Raw genomic sequence first — 23,782 nt, forward strand, 5'->3', positions numbered from 1 at the left:
CCCTCCGGTGTCGAGTTTGGTCCGCATTGCCGGCAGTAAGTCTAATTCGTTTCCAGTGAGGGTTGGATTCCGTCAAGGTTGCCCTTTGTCATCGATTCTGTTCATAACTTTTATGGACAGAAATTCTAGGCCCAGCCGAGGTGTTGAGGGGATCCGGTTTAGTGGCCTCAACATTGCTTTTTGTGGATGATGTGATGCTGTGGGTTTCTTCAAGCCGTGATCTCCAACTCTTGGTTCGCAGCCGAGTGTGAATCGGTTGGGATCAAAATCACGAACTCCAAATATGAGACCATGGTCCTCAGTCGGAAAAGGGTGCCGTGCTCTCTCCGGGTTGAGGATGAGATTCTGCCCCAAGTGGAGGAATTCAAGTATTTGGGGTCTTGTTCACGAGTGAGGGTACGATGGAGCAGGAGATCGACAGGCGGATCGGTGCAGCGTCTGCTGTGATGCAGACTATGTATAGGTCTGTTGTGGTGAAGAAGGAGCTGAGTTGAAATGCTCTCGATCTACGTTCCTGCCCTCACCTATGGTCACGAGTTGTGGGTCAGAACCGAAAGAACAAGATCCCGTATAAAAGCGGCCGAAATGACTTTCCTCCGCAGGGTGTCCGTTGCTCTTCCTTACAGATAGGGTGAGAAGCTCGGTCATCCGGGAGTCAAGCCGCTGCTTCTCCACGTTGAGAGGAACCAGTTGAGGTGGCTCGGGCATCTGGTTCAGATGTCTACTGGACGCTTCCTTCGAGAGGTGTTCTGGGCATACCCCACCGGTGGGAGGACCCGGGGACGACCCACGACACGCTGGAGAGACTTTGGCTCTCGGCCGGCCTGGGAACGCCTTGGGATCCCGCCGGAAGAACTGGTTGAAGTGGCTGGGGAAAGGGAAGTCTGGGCTTCCCTTCTAAAGCTGCTGCCCCCGCGACCCGACCCCGGATGAATGGTAGATGATGGATGGAGGAACATCAACTTTCCAACGGTTGAAATTGTCAAAATTACACACCACAACAGACAGACACTAATGCCAATTATTAAGTATTCTTCTCTCCATTCCCTTTCAGGCAAAATCATATTTTTTCTGTTGATATATGAAACTGCAGTATGAGTTGTTGCTCCTGTGTTCAACTGTAAGTTGTTGCCTGAAATAAATGAAAAATTTAAATGAAATAAAAAAGTATCTTCTGCAAATGCAGAGAACTAATCCCCCTCCATACCATCGGCGTTGGTAGTTAATATTCCTCATCGTTAGAAAAAGGCAACTGCAAAGCTCGGGATAGGAAAAGACGGATTAAGAAAAAGCCTGCCTTATTTCGGTGAACCCGGTTCATTTAAATCAGAGTTCCATTCCATCATGGTGGGTTATATAAATCCTCGCTCAGTAACCATGGTAATTTATGCTGCAGAAAAACCTGGCTCATTTCAATAAACCTGGCTCATTTTAAATCATTGTTCCATTCTATCACCGGGGTTTATGCTATCAGACCTGTGTTGCAAATTATTATTATTGCTAATGAGAACATTATACAACATCCTTGAATTCTGAGTATCACCTCCACAATCATTTAAAACATATCGATACCATGTGTTCGTTAAATAAACTAATAAAATATTCCTATCATAAGGCATAACGGAATAATCATCAATACAATACAATCCAAAGTGTTGTTCGTAAAGCGCAATCAATGTGTTGTCGCACGTTCCTTTCAAGTCTTGATTTCCTCGTTAAGTTGCAGGTAGAAATCATCAGATTTTTTTTTTGTCTTTTCAAGGGAGAGGTTACCAGCACCTCACCTCTATATTTGTCAGTCACCAACATGTTTTCTTTTCTTGTACTTGATACTACAGTGAGCATTGCCCAGTGTATCTGCTCTAATGTGTGTGTATTATCTATTGTTTCTGTACATGTTGTTTAGTGTTAGTAATTCAGCCAGCTGTCTCTCCTCCCCCTCAAGATGGCCCCAAAAAATAAAAGTAATAAGAGACAGCCCCGAATGAGTCCGATCTCATCTTACCCTCCCGTTCAATTCAGACAACGGACTCGTCTCCTTGATTTGTCCCTTTCAACACTTCCTGCACAATTGACAGGCCCTGGACTTCACAGCGGTTTGGCGAACTTGTGGGGAGTGTGCTCCCATCCTCTTCACTGACTGACTTGGTCAGACTTTTCTCCACAGCTAGACAAGCTGCTTCTTTTCCCCTTCTCTGACCTTGATTCGGTCAGGCTTCGCTCCGCAACTGGACAAGCTATTAGTCAATGGTACCTGTTTTGTGCCGTGTGATAGGTGAATCCAGGAGGGTCGTTCAGCGATCTTCACAGCCTTCGGGGTCGTCAACAACACTTACAAGGACCTTCCCACTTTGGGTTGGACCTTTGATCAAAACCCAGTCACAACCCTTGATGGGAGGTCAGCCTTCCTGCAGAAGCAGAGAGTCATCTGGCATTTGATTAAAGATTTTCACTTCCACATCTCATATAGTCACTTAAATCAATTTCTTTCAACTGCTTGGCTTAACAGGTTACTTACAATAGTCACATTAAATAGTCTACCACACAAAATTTCAAGCGGGCTAAGTTGCCCTGTTCCTTTTACAATTCTCATATACATTTGAACTGAATCCAAACTATCTGACATAATCGTCATACCTCGGTCATGTATTTATTTTTATTTTTCCTCTTAACAATGTGACTTACAAAGTGAATTTCATTCGTTACTCCAAATAACTAATATGCCATATAGAGACATGATATATTTGCACCATGCTTTTGCCATAATAACGTCCAGTTGTTTTGCTGGAACAATTTAAACTCATTTGAAAATTTGAAAATCATCAATCAGTACTTGGTAATATTCACATTGTATTACTTTAATTTAAGTCAATAAAATCCATCGCTCTAACAAAATTATCAAATCACAAAAAAGTTTCAAACGTAAAAAATTAAAAATATCCAATTCCTATGTTAGTTAAGTGTGGTTACCATGTTTACCAAATATCCCCCGTGTTGAGACATTCATGGGTCACAACTCAAAATTGTTCTCCAATCCACTTCAAACTTGCACTACATATGATTCCTACATCATTTATAATAACTTCTTAATATTTACAAAATGTTTTCGTTTCTCTAATTGGTTCACTACAGTGTTCCCTTGTTTATCATTGGGTTAACATCCGCTTTTTCTTAAAAAAATACATGGTTTTGCAAAAATCCACAAAATCAGCAAGATTATAAAAAACAACTGCATAAGTGCAAAAACAATAGGCAACAATAGCCGTCGTTATTCGGGCCCTATTTTGCGAAAGAACACTAGTTTACATGTCTTGGAGGGGCAGAATTTTGAAGTCTGCCTATAATAGACTCACAGTTAGGCATTTTTTTTAAACTAATTGTATTATACTACATCTTTTGTTGTTTAAAACCATGTAGCTAAGTTTAATGTAATACATATTTCCAAAATTATATGTAAGCCACCATGCCTATCAATCACCTTGTAAACGATGAATTCATGATACTGGCTTAACCCTTTGACCGCCAAAAACGTTTAATGACGTTTGGTAAAATCCAAATGAGTGCCGCCAAAGACGTTCACTATTTTTTGTTTGTTTTGTTTTTTAAACGGGTGGAGGACAGCCTTGGCAAGCTGTGCTGAAAGTATCAAGCAGGTCGAGTTAGTATAATGCCTATTTTTGGGCACTCGATGGCAGCGATGACTCTCTTCGGACAAGATCGGGTAGGCGTCAGGAGAAGACGTGAGGCGGAGCTAGAGTGTTGAGGGGAGAATGGCTGAAGAAGCGAAAATGGCGAACGGTTGCAAGCAGCTCACGCTTGAGCATTTTTTTCAAAGACGAAAAACATCGACCAATGCTAAAGAGCACATTGATGATGATGATGGTGACTCCGAGGTTGACGCCGAAGTTGGAAGCGTTGACGCCAAAGTTGGAAGCGTTGATGCGGCGGCTTCGATCGCGTCGTAAAGCCTCACCGGCTAGCGATGCTAACGGCGGAAAACGAGCACTTCTGCACAGGCGGATGTTCAATCAGACGATGAAGAGTACCCCGAGTCCAATGCATATTCATCAGAGGAGTGGGTACAGTCTGATCACGGAGAAGACACTGGTTCTGGACTACGATGCCACCATGGATGGAGTGGATAAGATGGATCAGAACATCTCTTACCACCCGGTATAGGAACCGAAGGACATGAGGAAGCCAGACGTAACACCAGGTCACCGTATCATGATCCCGAGAGTAGACTTGATGACAACATGGCCAAACACACACTGCAGTATATACCTGCTACTCCCCGGAAAAAAAGGCCGGCAAGAAAGTGCACGCGAAGAGGCAATCGCAGTGAAACTAATCTGTGGTGCAAATCCTGCTGCGTCCCCTTCACTAAAAGCTTGATTTCTCTGTATTTTGGTTCAAAACATAGCATTTGGGTGAAACTAACCTATTTTCTATTGTTGATTACTGAAGAACGGAATAAGATAGAAACACACTTTTTTTTCTGATGAAAGATGAGAGTTCAAGCTTTAATTTGGTAGTATCTGTTTCCATAGTCCAAACACAAAATTTTCTGTGGACCTTGAAAGATCAGTCAAAATGCTTAAATCAGCTGGCACCCACACATCCTCTTTTCTGAAAATGCTTGGCAGTCAAAGAGTTAAGTTCTACTTCATGTTTTCTGAACAAAACTAAAGTCATAACCATATCAGCAATCAACTTTTTACTCAAAGGGCTTTCTAATATTTTGATAAAGCCAATACTGCCATTGTTCACTTTAATTCACAAACTGCATTTTCACATTCATCTATGCATTAAAATTTGTCAGACATTGTCTTTGTCATCGGTGTCTTGATGGACAAGTAGTTCCAGAGCACTTTGGGGAATAATTTCTGAGGAGGTCCCCACCTTTATTCCCTCAATCAGTACCCGCCCCAGATTGCTGCTCAGCGCGCCAGCTCTTCTGCTGGTGTGAATGTAGCAGGCGGAGGTCTCCCACTTGTGCCAGTGGCCTCAGTGTTTTTTGTGGTGGCTACAATGGTGGGCATCATATTTACAGCTCGACACCTATTTAGACATATTTTTTTAAACATTTTGTTATAGGCTACTTGCCAGTTTGGAGGACATTTTTGTATTTCACCTTGACGTGTTGCCATGATCGCTTTTAACTGCTGAGATGGCTCCTGTTGAGATGTAACAGTGAAGAATGAATATGTAGGTCAATGCGAAGTGCTTTACATAAAATTGATAATTAACACGATTAATGTGAAATACACATGTAACATGAAACAATTGTAACGTATGTATTTAGTCTGTCAGCTATTTTTCTTCCATGCCACTTCCCTCGTCTTGTTGATGGCAGTATTGCCTTTTTTTGGTGTGATTTCTGTCTTATATGCCTCATACAGCTCCATCAATAACTTTTGTTCTGCTCTCGTTTTGCCATCTTTTGACATGATTGATCGACATTTCGCCTATCAACTCACCAGGGCTTCTTATCTACCCCAGGAAGGCGCACAAAGCCAGGCTATGAAAGCCTGTCTTGGGTTTGCCTTGATGAGATGCGGCTGCATTGAGTTAGTGGAACAACTTTTTTCGGAGATGGTGTTAGTTCAAGCCGCACTTTTTTGCATGAGCTAGTTTTCTTTAACTGTGTTTCTGGAATACCCCTGTAATCTATTCACACTGGTGTATGGAAGGTGCGAATGTTTGGTGGTGGTTGGTGAACTACTTAAGTAGCCATAGCTGCCCTGGGGTGGGCTGACGGAAGTGTAGCTGCCAGTGTGTGCCTACAGCCCCTCCGACCACCACAAAACTTTCGCTCCTTCCATTGTGAGTAGCACTGGAGGCAATATGTGTAAAGTGCCTTGCCCAAGGACACAGCGACACATGACTTGGGGAGAGTGGGGATCGAACAGCCGACCTGGTTACTGAACGATCGTCTTTACACCCTCAGCCACTGCCGCCGCAAGATAACATCGAGGGGGTGAGAAATACGGCAAGAAACACGTTTTGGGGGCACTTTCGAATTAAGAAAACCGTTTTTGAGTAACGCTAGCATTAGCTGCTAATGCTAATCCACGGGTGTAAAGCTATCCAGCTAACGCGATCCATGGCGCAACACGGTGGACTTCTACAAGAGATTCGAGACTTTCTTCAAGAAAACGCATCAAGGAGGACATCTCGAACGTGACCAACAGGTTAAAAGAAGCGGAAGAGAGGATTGGGAAGACGGAGGAGAGAATGCTAAATGTGGAAGAGGCGGTGACGGAGCTGGTGCAGTTGAATGTGAAGCTAGTGGACAAGCTAACTGATCTGGAAAGCCGATCCAGGAGGGAAAACATCAGAATTTACGGCGTGCCTGGAGAGTCTGAACGTGAATCCCCTACAATGAGTGTTTTTGTTGGGACACTTTTACAAGAGGGACTACAGCTGGACCAGGCAGAGGATCTTGCCATGGAACGAACTAACCGCTCGGTCGCCCTTCCACCTCCTAGCGGAGCCTCTCCACGCTCTATCCTCGTGAAGCTTTTAAGCTTCAAAACCAAAGAAGCGATCCTTCGTAAAGCTTGACAACAGAGAGGCTTTATTCGGAAAGATAAGCACATATCTCTTGACGATTATCCTCCTTTCATCTTGAAAAAAAAAAGAGAATTTGCAACCATCCGCAAAACTTTGAAAAACAATCAGATTCCATTTTAAACTCTCTTTCCCTCGAGATTAAAGGTGAAGTACGCTGATGGCGCAAAGACCTACGACACAACCATGGAAGCGAGTGAAGACATGTCCAGAAGAGGCCTTCCTGTTACGGTCATCAAATCACCAGAGACCATCGTAGAGCAGCTGAAGCAACTGACCAGGAGCAGAATGACCAGAGGAACCCGCCCTACAATTAACTCAGGACAAGTCCTGGGTTATAAAGAGAAGCTGGGAGCTTTCAAGAGAGGAAAAAGATGCTGCATCTCATGGAGGACATAGGTGTAGTAGACGTGTGGAGAGAGGATAACCCATCGAAAAGGATATATACCCATTACTCTCACCCGCATAATGTCTACTCTCGATTGGATTATATTTTTATGTTTAAAAATGAATTAGCACTGGTGAAAAGTTGTGATATAGGACCTTGTACAGTTTCGGACCATAAACCTGTCACCGTCAATGTCTGCCTTACAAGCAAAAAAATATGTACTGTTAAGAAAATGAACAACAGTATTCTAAATTACCCAAATATTAAAGATAAATTAATGGATTCAATTAAAGAATTTGTCTTTGAATGACAATGATGAGGTCTCCCCCGGAACCTTGTGGGACACACTCAAAGCAGTTATTAGAGGTAAAATTATAAGCCTAGCTGCTTACCAGAAGAAAACTAATCAACACAAACTTGAATGTTTAGAGGAGAAACTGTTAAAACTTTAACAGGACAATTTTAAGACTTTGAAAAGTGAAGCAAAGCCTGAAATACAAAAATTGAAAAAGGAAATAGATGATATTAACACATTGGATGTACAGAAAAAACGTATCTTTACAAAACAACAATATTATGAGGCTAGTGGAAGATCTTTGAAATTACTTTCCTACAAACTGAGGAAACAACAAGCAAGAGAGAACAATGCATACAATTATAGATTCCACAAATAATAAAATAGAAACTGAACAAGCGAAAATTAAGAAATGTTTCCAAAATTATTATAGAAACCTGTACTCCCAGACTCACTTCGATAACCAAACTCCTAAATCATGGAATGAAGCAATAATATCCATCATTTCAAAAGAATGAAAAAAATAGATTGAAATGTAGTAATTACTGGCCAATTAGTGTTCTAAACTTTGACTACAAGCTATTTACATCTATTATATCGAAGCCATTAGAATCAATTTTACCATTAATAATACACAAAGACCAGACAAGGTTTATAAAGTTCAGACAAACAGGACAGTATTAGGAGAGTAATGAGTATAATGCAACATGTTGTTCAACAGAAACAAGAGACCTTGATTATTAGTGTCAATGCAGAGAAAGCCTTTGACTCTGTGAGGTGGACCTTTCTATATAAAGTACTTGACAAATTTAAGTTTAATAAATCAATAATTGATGTAATATCAAGATGAAATAATAATATAATAATAAGAAATCTCCCAAGTTGAGGTGACTATTTCTATACTACCCATCTGAGACCTCTTGTGTGCATGTGCACTTACACAAGGGGATGGAAAGACCACGCGCAGAAAGCGAATAAGAATATCCCATGGAAAGCTTTACTATTTGATATTAAATTACAGCAGGAAATTAGCATTAGAGAAACACTATCCAGTATGATGATTGTAGTCTTAAATGAAATTCTCAAAATGTGTAATTTGGAAAGGGTACATAAGGTATACATGTGATAACATATTCAAATTATGGATTTCAAAAAGGATTAACCGATTATAATTAATTTGTCCACAAGGGGACACTTCAACCTTATGAATTTTTTATTTTTTTTTCACTCACTTACACAAACACGCACACATACAAAGCATGGATTGCCAGGCAGGGAAGCGAACCCACGCCAACCTGCATCGTAGACGTTCTGTGGATCTGGCATGCATGAAAACCTCCACCAAAGTGGGAAGCCGTCGACCGACAGAGCAAGCACAACCCCCCTAGGCCACGGCAACCCCTGGGCCACTGGCCGGAGAGCAAACCCAGGAGCGCCCCTTACCCCAACACGGTCCATTCACCAAGCCCAACGCAACAGAGGGGCAGAGCCGCCCACGCTCAACCTGGGGGGACATCACCTTTAAAATTAACCCACTGGCATGCAGTGATTTCGAATAGTAACCCTTAGTGCCCATTGGAAGTGTATCTTGATGAGTTGGTGACTGGAAGGTGTCATTTGATGTAGTCTGCTTGATCCTGCTAGCAGCAACTGGGTTCCTGACTATAAAAACACAACCATTAGTTACAAATTGCCAAATACAGAAACAGCAATATCAATTATCGTGGTTCTCGCTAACAGGCAGGATTAAGTAACCAGATTTAGATTAAAAGATTATATATACGTAGACCATGTTTGTATAAATTTAGATATTTGGTTTTTATTCGAGGCAGATATTTTTTCCATTAAAATGTGATTTATGGGGAAAGAAGGATTCAAGGAATTCACTCTGGGGTAACAGAACACAAAATTAATCTATATGCAGATGATATTTTACTTTATTTAGAAAAACCTGCTATTTCGTTCGGGGAAGTATTTAACTTAATAACTAAATTATCACATTTATCAGATTATTCTATTAACTGGACAAAATCAACACTACTACCTATTACAGAAAATTCATGGAACCCTGCAAGCCAGGACCTACACTACTCATTTCCTATAGGCAATTTAAAATACTTAGGCATAAAAATCTCACCTAAATTAACTTGATTTTATTCATTTAAACTTTACTTCACTTCTGGATAGCCTTTATAGTGACTTGGAGCGCTGGAATAATCTTCCCATTTCTCTAATAGGACGAATAGCCACTATTAAAATTAAAGTTTTACCCAAAATAAAAAAACAATTCTCAATGATTCCATTTAAACCTACGTTTAACTGGTTCCAGTTGTTGGACGTTACAAAATTTTACTGGAATAAAAAAAAAGCAAAGATTAGTCTATCTACTCTAAATCCAAAGGAGGTCAAGAGGCACCAAATTGTATGCACTATATAGCTAACCAGCTATAATATATCATTCTATGGGCACAACCCAACAGAGATACTAACTGTAACTGGAACTAGAACAGAAGGATTGTAATCTACTCTTTATTACAACATCAATTAAGCAACACAATTGTTTTAAAAACCCAATGATTTCCGCCACTCTGACCGCCTGGTGGAAGGCACTAGAAATTACAAAAGCCCAATTGGAGCCCTGCGGGCTTTCTCCCATATGGCATAACCCCGACTTTCAACTCAACAACCAATCGTTTTATTTAGGTGTGTGGGAGCAGAAAGGAATTACAAATCTCCAACATCTTTTCTCAGATATTATGTTTATATCATATACATCCTTGCTCCAAAAATAAAAAATAAAAACCGGAAATTATCTACAAGTTAAAAAGATGATAAAGAAACAAATTCCAACACTTCGGGGTACGCTCCAACCTCCTGGTTTAGCTAAAGATATTACAAAGCTTTCTCCGACAACAAAAAAACTCTCAAAAATATATAATTTACTTTCGTATACTGTTCAAATGTATTTACCCATCTCAAAATAGGAGACAGACTTGTCTATAGCTCCGGAATCTAACTTCCTATCGCCCCGCCGGACTGTTCCTGCCGGGGGTCCCGGTGGGGGGTTGGGTGGGTTGGGTTGGGGTGCGGTGGGTGGGTGCGCCTTCTGCCCCTGCCCGGTTGGGAAGGGCCCCGCCTGTCGCTCCTCTTAACTCACGGCACTAGTTTTGCACAATACACTTTATTAATAGACACATAGGTACCATAATACACACTTTCGGGGGGGGGGGGGGGGGTGGAGACACCATCTTCGCCCTACAACTCCCCTCCAATTTTAATGCACTCCACAACTGGAGGGGGCTGGTGTGTCGGGGTGGGAAGCTATCAGTTGGGTCAGACCGCAGGATTAAGCAGTGCTGCGGTCCCCCATCTGTATCCCCGCCGCGCCACCACGACCCCCCCCCCTCCCCTATTTTTTTTTAATGCACCACATACACTCACTGACACGTCTGGGAAGCGGGTGGATCGGAGCTGGGGGTTATTATTTCCCCCCTGCTCCACCACAATTTTTCACTGGTAAACACCTTTCTGATATTTCTCCACTATTTTTCTGCGCTACATTGGAGGAATTGGGGATTCTCTACCCATCTTCCCTTCTGAGAGACACTGCCACTCCGAGAAGCTTTTTTTATATTTCAATCAAGTTGCCAATGGACCTCATTAGTGGTAACTGGTCTTACAGCTGTTTTTTTTTACAAGTGCAATTTATTTTTGCAGCCTCTTATTGTTACCTGTCCCAACTTTTGGGAGATTTGTTGGCACCATGAAATTTACAATCAACATATTTTTCCCTTAAAATGATAAATTTTCTGTTTAAACTTTTGCCCTTTCATCTGTGTTGTATTCTGAACAAGATATTGAAATTTGGCACTTCCACATAATTGCATTCGGTTTTTATTCACAATTTGTATAGTGTCCCAACTTTTTTGAAATTGGGTTTGTAAATTCTGCTAGCTGCAAGTAAGAAAGCACTAACAAGAAAATGGCTCAAACCTGAAAAAACAACTATAGATGACTGGGTCGATGTAGTTGGGGACAATTTTCTCAATCAAGCTACAGCCAAATGTGTTTTACTCAACTTGGTCTAAATGGAGTTTGGTTAAACCTGTACGAGTATGTTAAGCCTGTATGAGGTGAGTTTGTTAAATGCCCACTCTTGCACTCTTTTTTTTTTGGGGCGTAACAAATTTAATGGTGAAATAGGTTCCTGGCTCCTCGGTTTGTTGGTTCAATGTTCTTATTGTTTATGGAAAATGGAAAAGCAAGAGAATGTTGTACATTTTTTAATAATTGTGAGTTGTGTGAATGTGCTTTTAAATAAAAAGTAAATTTGGAAAAAAAACTGGACAAATATAGAGCTTCAAAATCCGATTTGATGAACAAATTTGAGTTTGCATGCAGTGTGAATAAGGCCCAGGTGTGTCTCTTCCTCCATTCTTTGTGCTTGCACTTTTGATTGGATGAGCTGCACCTTGGCCTGAGTTGTTCAAAACAAATACACTGACTAGCACTCTAACGTAAAGGCTATGAGATATTTTTTCCCCTTTGAATACAGTGACACATATAGGGACATCTGTTTAATCACGGGTATCCCAATAACTTTGTTTCAGATATTTTAGGAATTTTGTATTAAACACAGACTCACGTTCATTACACATACAGTAAGACTGAGCCTACAATATTTAAGAATGCACAGTTTGTCACTCCATTTTTCATTATTCTATTTGCTCAGATGTTAAACAATCCCTCTTTTTATCTTGCTCTTATTAGGTGATGACTCTGATCGAACGAAAGACTTACAGCACATCTGAATGCAAAGAACAGTGCATGTTGCCTGGGGGGCAAATCAGAGGATTCACAGGAAGCGTTTTTCCAGCTGATTGCAGTGATCAAAGTGAGGCTCAGCAAGACACGCAATACTCTTCCAGGGAATACACCAAATCCATGAGGTAAACGTTTTATTCTTAGATTACTGGTAGATTTAGAAGGAAATTTCACCCAGGAGTAATCCCGTGTTGTGGCAATAGACAATTTCTGATTCGGCTCTCTCACTTTGCTGTTATTTCCTTAAATGTACTGAACAAGTGCACTATGTAAGCCAGGGATGAATGAAGCTTGACCTTGTGAGAACTGAGAGTGGTTGCCATAAAGAGAGGGAATGTGGAGTATAAACTGGTACAGTTTAATACATTAGTAGTTACTGTATGTATTCATCATGTTTCAGTTTCTTCATATTTCTCGTATACATTTTATTTGAATATAGTTATATGAATCTACATAATTTTCTGCAATAGCCATCCATTCTCATTTCCACTCTTTTTGCCATTTGTTGCAGGGAAATTATTTTAGTTGCAGTACATTTGCACATTTCACAATTCACAAGAAAACTAATAATGATAATTATACAATATTGTTGAAATTTCATGTAGTATTCTTTTTAACTGCTGACAGAATATTATTAAAATAATACAATATTACAACCAGTTCAGGGTGTACCCCGCCTACTGCCCGAAGCCAGCTGGGATAGGCTTCAGCGCCCTCCGCGACCCTTGTGAGGACACGCGGTTAAGAAAATGGATGGATGGATGGGTGGATAATAAAATATTATTCATATTAAGAACCCACAATAGATGGCCTTTTTATGACTGACAGAAGCTTACAGCTGAAAGAACTTTAATCATGTTGAGACAGACAGTATTGTTATTTACTCATGTTACCACGAGTGGTCGCCAAGGTGGTTGCCAAATCTAAAGAATATAATGTGGCAGTGTTTGTGTTCCTACCACCCTATTAAAGTTGCTTAGTGCCAATAAACGTTATACACAGTATTCACATGACGTCACCGACCCCCACCTATCGACCCAGAAGGTCTTTGTTGTGGCAAACGGCCAGCAATACAACGCAAGCAAATGCTGCTTAATGTTGCTTACTACAAGTTACTTTGATTCATTCAAGATTTTAACAAACCGCTTCACAATGGTGCACACGTGTGCCGTTTACGAATGCAAAATTGGGCGAACAAAGATGTGAATTGAAACTTTTAGATAGTAATTGCATGCCGCCATTTGCCCCACGCTGTGTGTCGGTCCATTGACTGTTGAATGGGAATGACAAAGAAATGTCCGTAATTACAAAGATACATTAAAAATATTTCCAACCGACAAAGTCTACCAAAGTGTGTTCTGACCATTTTGATTAAGATGTCATTGTAAGATGGTAAAAATGCTTTACCATAATGCCATCGTGATATTTGTGAGCCGCTAGCCGTGGCTAGCACTGCCTAAAAATTTGTGGTCAAGATGTTCGATTTTGAAATCTCTCCAAATAAGACTGTAGTCCTTAACTCTTTGACTGCCATAAACGTTATAAAACGTTTAGCATAAACCTAGGGAAGGGCGCCGAGGACGTTAAAAGACGTCCCCTATGTTTTTTTTTTTTTTTTCAAAAACGGGTGCAGGAAAGCCTTGGGCAGCTGTGCTGAAAGAATCAGGCTGATCTGATTAGTCAAAGACTCGTTTTGGCCCCTAGAGGGCAGCGATGACTCTCTTTGCACAAGGTTGGATGGGCCGCCCACCGTGGGCGTCAGTAGAAGACGTGAGGCGGAGCTAGAGTGTTGAGGAGACAATGGCTGATCCAAGCCACAATGGCTTGACCAAGCAACCGGTTACAAGCAGCTCAGCTTGAGCATTTTTTTCAAAGACGGAAAGCATCAATCAATACTAAAAAGCGCATTGATGTCAACGATGATGATGACAACGAGCTCTACGCCAAAGTTGGAAGCCTGGACGTGTTTACGATCACGTTGTAAGCCTCACCGGCTACGCGCGGCTAGCGCTGCTAAGGCCGGAAAACGCGCACAATAGCCGGCCGGGTACTTCTGCACAAGCGGACATTCGATCGGGCGATGGAGAGTTGGCATCGACCAATGCAGATTGATGTCAACGATGATGATGACAACGAGCTCTACGCCAAAGTTGGAAGCCTGGACGTGTTTACGATCACGTTGTAAGCCTCACCGGCTACGCGCGGCTAGCGCGGCTAGCGCGGCTAGCGCGGCTAGCGCTGCTAAGGCCGGAAAACGCGCACAATAGCCGGCCGGGTACTTCTGCACAAGCGGACATTCGATCGGGCGATGGAGAGTTGGCATCGACCAATGCAGATTGATGATGATGATGATGATGATGACTGCGAGTTTGACGCCAAAGTTGGAAGCCTGGACGTGTTTACGATCACGTTGTAAGCCTCACCGGCTACGCGCGGCTAGCGCGGCTAGCGCTGCTAAGGCCGGAAAACGCGGAGCTGCACAAGCGGACATTCGATCGGACAATGAAGAGTACCCCGAGTCCAATGCATATTCATCGGAGGAGCGGGTACAGTCTGATCACGGAGAAGACACTGTTTCTGGACTACGATGCCACCATGAATGGACTGGATAAAATGGATCATGCAAATGCTGTTGCGTCTTCTTGCACGCAGGAGAGTGTTACACAAAGAAAAACTGTCGTTGAAACATCCACATATTTGTAAATAGCACCACAGTTGCACACATTTGTAAATAGTTTGCCAAATTGTTGTCAAATTGTTACACTGTTGAATGTAAATAAACGTATTTTGCTATCAAAAAACACTTTTTCATTCTTGGTGGTAGTGTTTTATAGAAGTAAAGCACTATTTAGGTGTTTGTGGCATCATTCATGGACAAAAAGAAGTGTCAAATTCACTAGAATGCATGAAATAATATCGTTTCACTAAAAGCTTGATTTCTCCGTATTTGAGTTCAAAACAAGCGAAATCGGATGCAACTAACCATTTTCTATTGTTGATTACTAAAGAACGGAATAAGGTAGAAACAAACTCTTTTTTTCTGATGAAAGATGAAAGTCCAATCTTTCATTTGGTAGTACGTGTGTTTCCATAGTCCAAACAGAACATTTTCTGTGGACCTTGAAAATCAGTCAAAATGCTTAAATCGGCTGGCACTGGCGGCATCCCTTTTCTGAAAACGTCTGGCAGTCAAAGAGTTAAGGTCTCTTATTTTCCTTTCCCAGCAGCCCAAAAGTTTAAATTGTTGTTAAAGTGTATGAAAATAAGTGATGAATCAACAATGTTGTTGTTGTTTTTGTTGTAACATGCTTGCACAGATAGCGTAGCTAGCGCGGTCAGGGAACTAGCTACTTCGCTTAAAAAATAACCCGAGATTCTTCACCTCTAATTCACAATTGATAAATGCACATAGCAAGCAATAAAAGACGAAAGTACAGAAGACGCAAGAATGTCCGTGTTTTGAGAGACATCCTACCTTAGAGCATACGTTGCCATGTATTCCCATGACGGTCCAGGCAGTATCGGCAAATGTTTGTAATTCAATCGATTCCACTAACCAATTGTTTCAATGTGTACTGCTGCAAAGAGAGTTGAGCTAAATCTTCAGCATACGTCTTGCTTACAAAAGTAACGTTAGAGGAAGCTGGGAGTGACATTCATCAATAACAAAACATTAAAGTAAACACAATAGAAGCAAAGCCTTTTTCCACCATCTCACCCTGTCAACGTCATCTATGAATGGAAGCAAGCATCATAATATGCTTCCTGGCTTGTTTTGTCACGTTCTATTGTCACCTAGTGCCTGAAAACACTGACCAATCATCACAAAATCATGTATATTGCTGCTATGTGAAAAACACTTATGTCCATTTTTGTCTTTTTAAATTTAATTTAAAATTTAAATTTTTTGGGGCTGAAACTGTACACACACATCCCAAAAACGTAACATTGTAAGAAAAAAAATGACAAAAATGGACATAAGTATTTCACATAACAGCGACAATATGCACATTTCTACTGTTGTCAATCCCAGTGTGTTAAAATGCAAAAGTAATCGGAACATTAGTTGGAATTTTATTGACATCCCTTCTTTAGTCAGCCTCAGCCTCCTGCAGCATACAAATCTTTGTAATAGGCCGGTCCGGGCAGTTGGTACGGGTTTTTATCCGTACTTGACTGTTCGGAAAGGTTTCGACAACTCTTCCCATCGGCCATGAGTTTCTAGGCGCTGTGCTGTCCACGATGAGCACGAGATCTTCGACGTCAATGTTCCTTCTTGCTCCTGTCCATCTCTGCCTCGCCTGCAGCTGGGGTAAGTATTCTCTCACCCATCTTTTCCAGAACAGATCGGACATATATTGGACTTGTTTCCATCTTCTGGGTGTATACGTGTCTGCCTGTTGGAACACCCCTGGTGAAGGATGGTGAAGTTTTTAACAACAGCAGGTGATTTGGAGTCAATGCTTCCAGGTCGTTCACATCCATAGAGGCCTTAGTGATAGGCCGGCCATTGATAATAGCCTCAGCCTCACAAATTATTTTTTGCAGCATGACATAATCTGCTTTCTGTTCCACTGCTAAATAGCAATCCTCAGTTCATGCTCTGCACCTATTAAGTTGGTGCCATTATCAGAGCGGAGTTCCCGAATTTGGCCTATTCTGGAGTGCATTAATAAAAAAGGCAGTATCCTGTGATGGTGCGATCTCAAGATGGATTGCTCTGATTGCCAGGCAGGTAAAAATCACTCCATATCTTTTAACCACACTTCTTCTGCTCTATACTTCAAATTCTTTCAAGGGGTAAGTGAGCCATCTGCTGGCAAACAGGAACAGCATTTAGGCGGCGACAGGTAGTACTTGGATAGCACCTTCCGTATAGCTGTCGTTACACCAGTTATCCAGTATCTTTCTCTCAACTTCGACAACGTGTAGTGTCGAAGGAGAAGCTTTGAAACATGAAGATCCTTTGACAAAATCACAGGATGCTTCACCTCCATTGGCATAGATGATCTGATGAGTCGACCACCAACCCTGAGAACTCCATCTTGAAGTTGTGGGCAGAGCTTTCGAAGATGACTGGACATCTTAATTGGCCGACCTTTCTCCAAATTGGCTACCTCAGGGAATCGTTTCCGCTGGCAGTATTTGACAATAGCCAGCTCAGCCTGGTCCAACTCCTCCACCGTGAGACTCTTGGCTATGGTGCTCCTTTTAAACTTGGTAATCTCCTTTCCCTGTTCCTTCCTGAGGAAGTCTGACTGTCCCACAGTCAGAAGTAATTGTCTCCTCTTCGCGCAGGACAAAAGCTAGTCTTTTATTCTCAGGATCCAAGCCACGGAATTCTTATAACGTGTCCAGGAGGAAAAACATTGGAGCCGTTACAAAACCGGCTCTGCATTTGCCTGTATTAGACTAACTACGGCCGCTTTCTTGACCTCAGGATTTTCAGGGTAAAGTTGACTGTTTTGTGAACTGACAGGCCACTCATTATCAGGCTTTAACAGGAAGTGTGGACCTGAAAGCCACGTTGGATGTTTGACAAAGGCCTCAACTTTCACCGCTCTGGAGGCAATGTCTGCTGGATTGTTTGCAATGTCGACGTGTGGTACAAGAAGCCTTGAGGATTTGTGAGACCCGGTTAGCCACAAATACTTTATAACGTGAGGTCTCGTTCCTGATGTACTTAAGGACGCATTCACTGTCCGTCCAAAATACAGAATCCACAAGGTCCATCAGCAGTTCCTGTCTCCAGAGTACATCCATGCGGCTGGCCATAGTTACAGCTATTAGCTCCATCCTGGAAATAGTTACAAGTTTTAGCGGAGCAACTCGAGATTTCCCCATCACAAAAGGACAGTGTACGTCAGAGTTCTTGTTCTTTAACACCAGATAGGCAACTGTTCCGTATCCATGCTCGCTAGCATCACAAAAGTGGTCTGCACAGGTTTCTCCAAACTGAGGGGGTTTCAGGCACCTGTTAACATCCAACTTGTCCAGCATATGGAGTTCCTGTGTTAGTTTCAACCATGCCCTGGCAACTGATTCGGGTACGCTTTTGTCCCAGCCCATTTCTCTCCTGCACAGGTCTCTCAGGATTTTTTTGGCTGTCAAAATCACAGGGCTCAGCATTCCAAGAGGATTATAAATGGAGGCTATGGTGGATAGCATTCATCTTCTGGTTAGCGGGCTGTCCTTAATCTTAACTTTGAACCGAAATGAGTCCGATTGAATAGACCATTTAAGTCCAAGCACTCTTTCCACAGGCAGAGCGTCTAATTCCATGTCCAGCTGCTCAATCCCTTTCGCTCTCAGTGTCACAGGGATGGTTTCCAACACACTTGTTCTATTGCTCATCCATTTTGTGAGAGAAAATCCTCCCTTGGAGCACAAAGAGACCAGTTCCCGATGTAATGACGCAGCTTCTTCCTCTGTAGATATGCAAACAAGGCAGTCATCAACGTAAAAACAGTGACGCATCTTGTGTACCGTTTGCTGACTATAGTGATGCCCATAGTCATCTGCACACTTTCGGAGGGCATAGTTGGCAGAACTGGGAGATGATGTGGCTCCGAATATATGCACTCTCATTCGGTACTCAACAGGTTGCTCCTCCAAATTTCCATCTTGCCACCAGAGGAATCTGAGCAAATCTGTGTCATCAGGGGTTACTCTTACTTGGTGAAACATGTACTCAATGTCAGCCATTATCACCACAGGTTCCTTTCTGAAGCGGGTCACCACGCCGATCAAGGAACTTGTTAAATCAGGGCCTTGGAGAAGTTGCGCGTTCAGTGACGTTCCTTGGTAACTTGTTCCACAGTCAAACACAACCCTCAGTTTTGCTTTGGTGGGATGGTAGACTTCGTGGTGTGGAATATACCACACCTTTCCATCAGCACGGTTCAGGTCCTCTTCAGGCACCTTCTCAGCATAGCCTTTAACAAAAAGAATGTTCATAAATGTCACATAGTCTTCATAGAATGTTGTGTTCTTCTGAAGCCTCCGTTTGAGATGTAAACGATGCTCCACCATTTTTCTGTTATCAGGCATGCAGATGGTGTTTCGTTTTAATGGAAGGCTGAGCTGGTAGTGGCCGTTTACTTGTTTTACAGTTCTGTTTACTGATTCAAGAAAACGCTGATCTTCTCGTGACATGGAAGGTTGGTCATCCAAAGCGTTCTCGGGAAGTCATTCGTGAATTGTTGTTACCAAAGCTCCTCCAGGGTCACAACAGAGATCCTGTTGCCAGCAACTTGTGGTTGTTTACTGTCTCTTTCATTGCTGCTTCATAGAGGTCCATTCACTGTCCATCCCAATATAGTCCTTGTGGCAAACGGTCCTCCATCTCCATTTGACACCACTTCCAATGGCTCCAGGGCTCTTGGGACATTAGTTCCAATCAGGCGCTCAATTCCTGCATCGATTTGCGGTAGGTGAATGGGTTTTAGATTAGGCCATTTTTGAATATCCCTTTTTGTGGGAATATTTCTTTTGTACACTGGCATGGATTCCTGTTTGTAAACTTTGGGCAACTCAATAAATTTGTCCCCGTGTAGCGCAGCCACCTCCAATCCCAACACTGTATTGCTGCTCACAATCTTTTGCTGACCCATAGTGCGTAACAGAACGCGTCCTTTCGTGCCTGTGAGTTGCAATTTTTCCATGCAAAACATCGCTGTGCTCCCTTGATCCAGAAAAGCATAAGTGGGAACAATTTTGCATCCTTTTCTTGATTTCACCCAGACAGGCACGATTGGCAGCTTACAGCCTTGCTCTCCAGCCCCTGTAAGATCACTTGACACCAGCCGATCGACACCAACCTCCACCTCTCTTTTAACATGCTCTGACTCCTTCTCTCTTTGGAGTAAAGTCGGGTGTTTCAGGCTACACTTTGAACAGGAAATCCTCTTGTGACAATGCTTACTAATGTATCCTACACACAAACAGCCAAAGTAAATGCCATTTTCCTTTAAGAATTACATTTTCTTCTCGTGCCATTCTACCCAAACAGTACACACGTGACTAGGGTGTGTCCTGCACCACAAAAAAATGCATGTATTAATTTCTGGCGTTTTGATTTCTTTAACTTTGACTGCCAAGCATTTTCAGAAAAGAGGACATGTGGGTGCCAGCTGATTTAAGCATTTTGACTGATCTTTCAAGGTCCACAGAAAATTTTATGTTTGGACTATGGAAACACAGATACTACCAAATGAAAGATTGAACTCTCATCTTTCATCAGAAAAAAAAAGTTAGTTTCTAACTTATTCCGTTTTTCATAGATAGAAAATAGGTTAGTTTCAACCAAATGCTCTGTTTTGGACCAAAATACAGAGAAATCAAGCTTTTTGTGAAACGATATTATTTCATGCACTCTCGTGAATTTGACACCTTTTTTTCCATGAATGATGCCACAAACACCTAAACAGTGCTATACTTCTGTAAAACACTACCACCAACAATGAAAATGTGTTTTTTGATAGCAAAATACGTTTATTTACATTCAACAGTGTAACAATTTGGCAAACTATTTACAAATGTGTGCAACTGTGGTACTATTTACAATTGTGTGGATGTTTCAACTACACCGTTTTTCTTTTTGTGAGGTATATTGTGTAAAACTCCCCTGCGTGCAAGGGGACGCAGCAGGATTTGCACCACAGATTAGTTTCACTGCGATTGCCCCTTCGCGTGCACTTTCTTGCCGGCCTTTTTTTCCGGGGAGTAGCAGGTATATACTGCAGTGTGTGTTTGGCCATGTTGTCATCAAGTCTACTCTCAGGATCATGATACGGTGACCTGGTGTTACGTCTGGCTTCCTCATGTCCTTCAGTTCCTATACCGGGTGGTAAGAGATGTTCTGATCCATCTTATCCACTCCATCCATGGTGGCATCGTAGTCCAGAACCAGTGTCTTCTCCGTGATCAGACTGTACCCACTCCTCCGATGAATATGCATTGGACTCTGGGTACTCTTCATCGTCCGATTGAACGTCCGCCTGTACAGAAGTGCTCGGTTGTGCACCACGTTTTCCGCCGTTAGCATCGCTAGCCGGTGAGGATTTACGACGTGATCGAAGCCGCCGCATCAAGGCTACCAACTTCGGCGTCAACGCTTCCAACTTCGGCGTCAACCTCGGAGTCACCATCATCATCATCAATGTGCTCTTTAGCATTGGTCGATGCTTTTCGTCTTTGAAAAAAATGCTCAAGCGTGAGCTGTTTGCAACCGGTCGGCATTTTCGCTTCCTCAGCCATTCTCCCCTCAACACTCTAGCTCCGCCTCACGTCTTCTACTGACTCCTACCCGATCTTGTCCAAAGAGAGTCATCGCTGCCATCTAGTGCCCAAAAATAGGCATTATACTAACTCTATCTGCTTGATACTTTCAGCACAGCTTGTCAAGGCTTTCCTCCACCCGTTTCCCCCCCCAAAAAAACCCCATAGTGAACGTCTTTTAACGTCTTTGGCGGCACTCATTTGGATTTTACTAAACGTTATTAAACGTTTTTGGCGGTCAAATAGTTAACTGTCTTCACAGGCTGAGGTTTTTTATCCACAGGTCCAACGGTGGTGGCAAAGCTCGTTCTTTTAGAATGAGGTTGTAGACTTTTTTTGTACATTCCTTTATTTGTCATCGTAGGAGAGTCTTGTATATTGCCAAAAATAGGATCTGATAGCATTCTGACTTGTCTTCCAATGAAATCTGTAATGTCGCTGAATCTTGCTCTTCGTTGCTGTTCTTGTAGATCACAAGCTTGGCTTCTCCATTTGTCTCTGAGTTTGTATGGAAACTTTTTTATGATGTTTAACATATTTGAAGGCATGCCCAAATCATGGATATATTGTACATCTTCCATAACGTTACAGCATCCTCTGAGAAATAAACTGTAGTCTTGTAGTTCCTTCATATCTTCTGGGTTTATTGCAGGCCATGAAAGTGCTTTATTCATGTAGCAAAAAGCAATCTTTTGTTCATTACCGAACTGCTCTTTCAGTAACGTTTTGGCTTTTGGATATCCGTAAACTGGGTCTATGTATTGACAGCTTCTCACAAGTTGTTTTGCATGTCCTTTAGTCTGCTGTTCCAAATAGTATAGACAATCTGAATTATTTGTTGTGTTTTGTTCCACTCCATTTTCAAATGCCTTCATAAATGTGTGATATTGCAATGGTTCTCCATCAAATACTGGGATCTCTCGCTTTGGTAAAGCTGCGAGGCTTTGCTGTTGTATCAGCAGAGTTATTTCATTTTGCTTCCTCATAATGGCAAGAACATCACAAACATTTGATGCAGGTTGCTTTGTTTCTATTTGTTCAACAACTGTTTGTTCCACAATAAACTTTGTCTCATTCATTTCAGTTGTTTCCTGTTGTTCAATTTCTTGTATCCAGCGTCTTGTTTCATTTTGAAATGTTTGAGTATATTTCATTACACTTGACAACCATTCGACTTGTTTGTCCACCTCATCCCGTGGCAGTAGTGGCAACAATTCATTATGAACACTGTAAGCACATTCACAAAGTTTATTCAATGTCCCCAATAATTATTTTAAGTGGAATGAATTTTCCTCTTGTCTCATGAGCTCTTTCATGTCTGGTATCAATCCTTTTATTTTATTTACAAATCCTTTGCATTTATTTTGCAATGTTTCCAACTTGTACTCCAATGCCTTTTCAGTGAGTTTGCTTTCTCTCCTTTTTTCCCGTTTCCATTTCAGAACATGAGGTTCCACCACTTACACTATTTGTTTGACTCATTTTGTCCTTTTTATTCAGCTTTCCAAAAATGCGTCAAATTAATGCACAGTGTGTGATGTTAGGGCACTTCATTCCAACAAAACGGCAGTCATTATCATCAGTATCAATCAACTCTTTTCAAACTCCAATTGCATCACATTATTTAATCCACAACAGCGGACTTCATTCAAGCGCACGTATGGCAATCGCCAGGACAACTTTATCCGATGAGCATTTATTCATTCAGCTGCTCTCCAGCAGGAAGACACTCCAACATTGCATGCTCACAACTCTGATTCCTTATCCACAGGCAAACAAGAAGCAGGTGGCTTACCTGTTCTTCTCAAAATAGCGTTTGGGTGTGGCGCGGCGCTGCGCGTGAGCGGCGTGACTGCGTGACATGTCCGGACTCATTCGTTGCTTGATTGCGAGCAATGGCTTTCCTTAAATGCCATTTTTTATTGACAAAAATGTAGCGACTCCAAGCTTCCTTATCGCTTCCGAGAGAGAGACGGTGGGTCCTGTACTTGCTGACGCGCTGTGTCGCAATGTCGGCTTGTCAAAAGAGGCACGAGTCTTGAATGCTCTTTGTTTAGTTTAATCATCAGAATGGTGGAGCAATGCCATGCGGATCAACATTTCATGTGCCATGCGTTTGTGTCATCATGTGGTCAACAAAAAATACGGCTACCCAGCTCGACTCAATCACACGTACTACCGGGAAGCGCGTCTATTTGAAGCTCCCGGCATACATCACCTGTCATGTGACCCCAACACCTACGCATCACAGCAACCACACACACTTACCACGTGACATATGCTATGGCGCCAACATGGATTGATCACATTTCAAAAGTTTCTATATTTTTTGTTTACCGGTATTTGAAAGTTATTGACTAGCCTTGTGTGTTTGTGTGTGTGTGTGTGTGCGTGTGTGTGTGTTTTATTACAATAAAAAATAA

At 42.0% G+C, this 23,782-nt stretch overlaps 1 protein-coding gene across 2 annotated transcripts in view; it reads left to right on the forward strand.

Moving 5' to 3' along the window:
* The window catches only part of clmna (calmin a), a 60,032-nt gene that overhangs the window by 26,874 nt on the left and 9,376 nt on the right, over positions 1 to 23,782 (forward strand). For both annotated transcript variants that reach the window (XR_015097157.1, XM_086095542.1), the window contains exon 10: positions 12,027 to 12,205. Coding sequence is in view for 1 of the 2 variants with exons in the window: in XM_086095542.1 (XP_085951668.1) it covers positions 12,027 to 12,205 (179 nt within the window). In the remaining variant the exon portion in view is untranslated. The remainder of the gene's footprint in view (positions 1 to 12,026; positions 12,206 to 23,782) is intronic.

Source organism: Leptonotus elevatus, chromosome 14, assembly GCF_054856555.1.
Source record: "Leptonotus elevatus isolate MCC_2025b chromosome 14, RoL_Lele_1.0, whole genome shotgun sequence".
Taxonomy (NCBI): domain Eukaryota; kingdom Metazoa; phylum Chordata; class Actinopteri; order Syngnathiformes; family Syngnathidae; genus Leptonotus; species Leptonotus elevatus.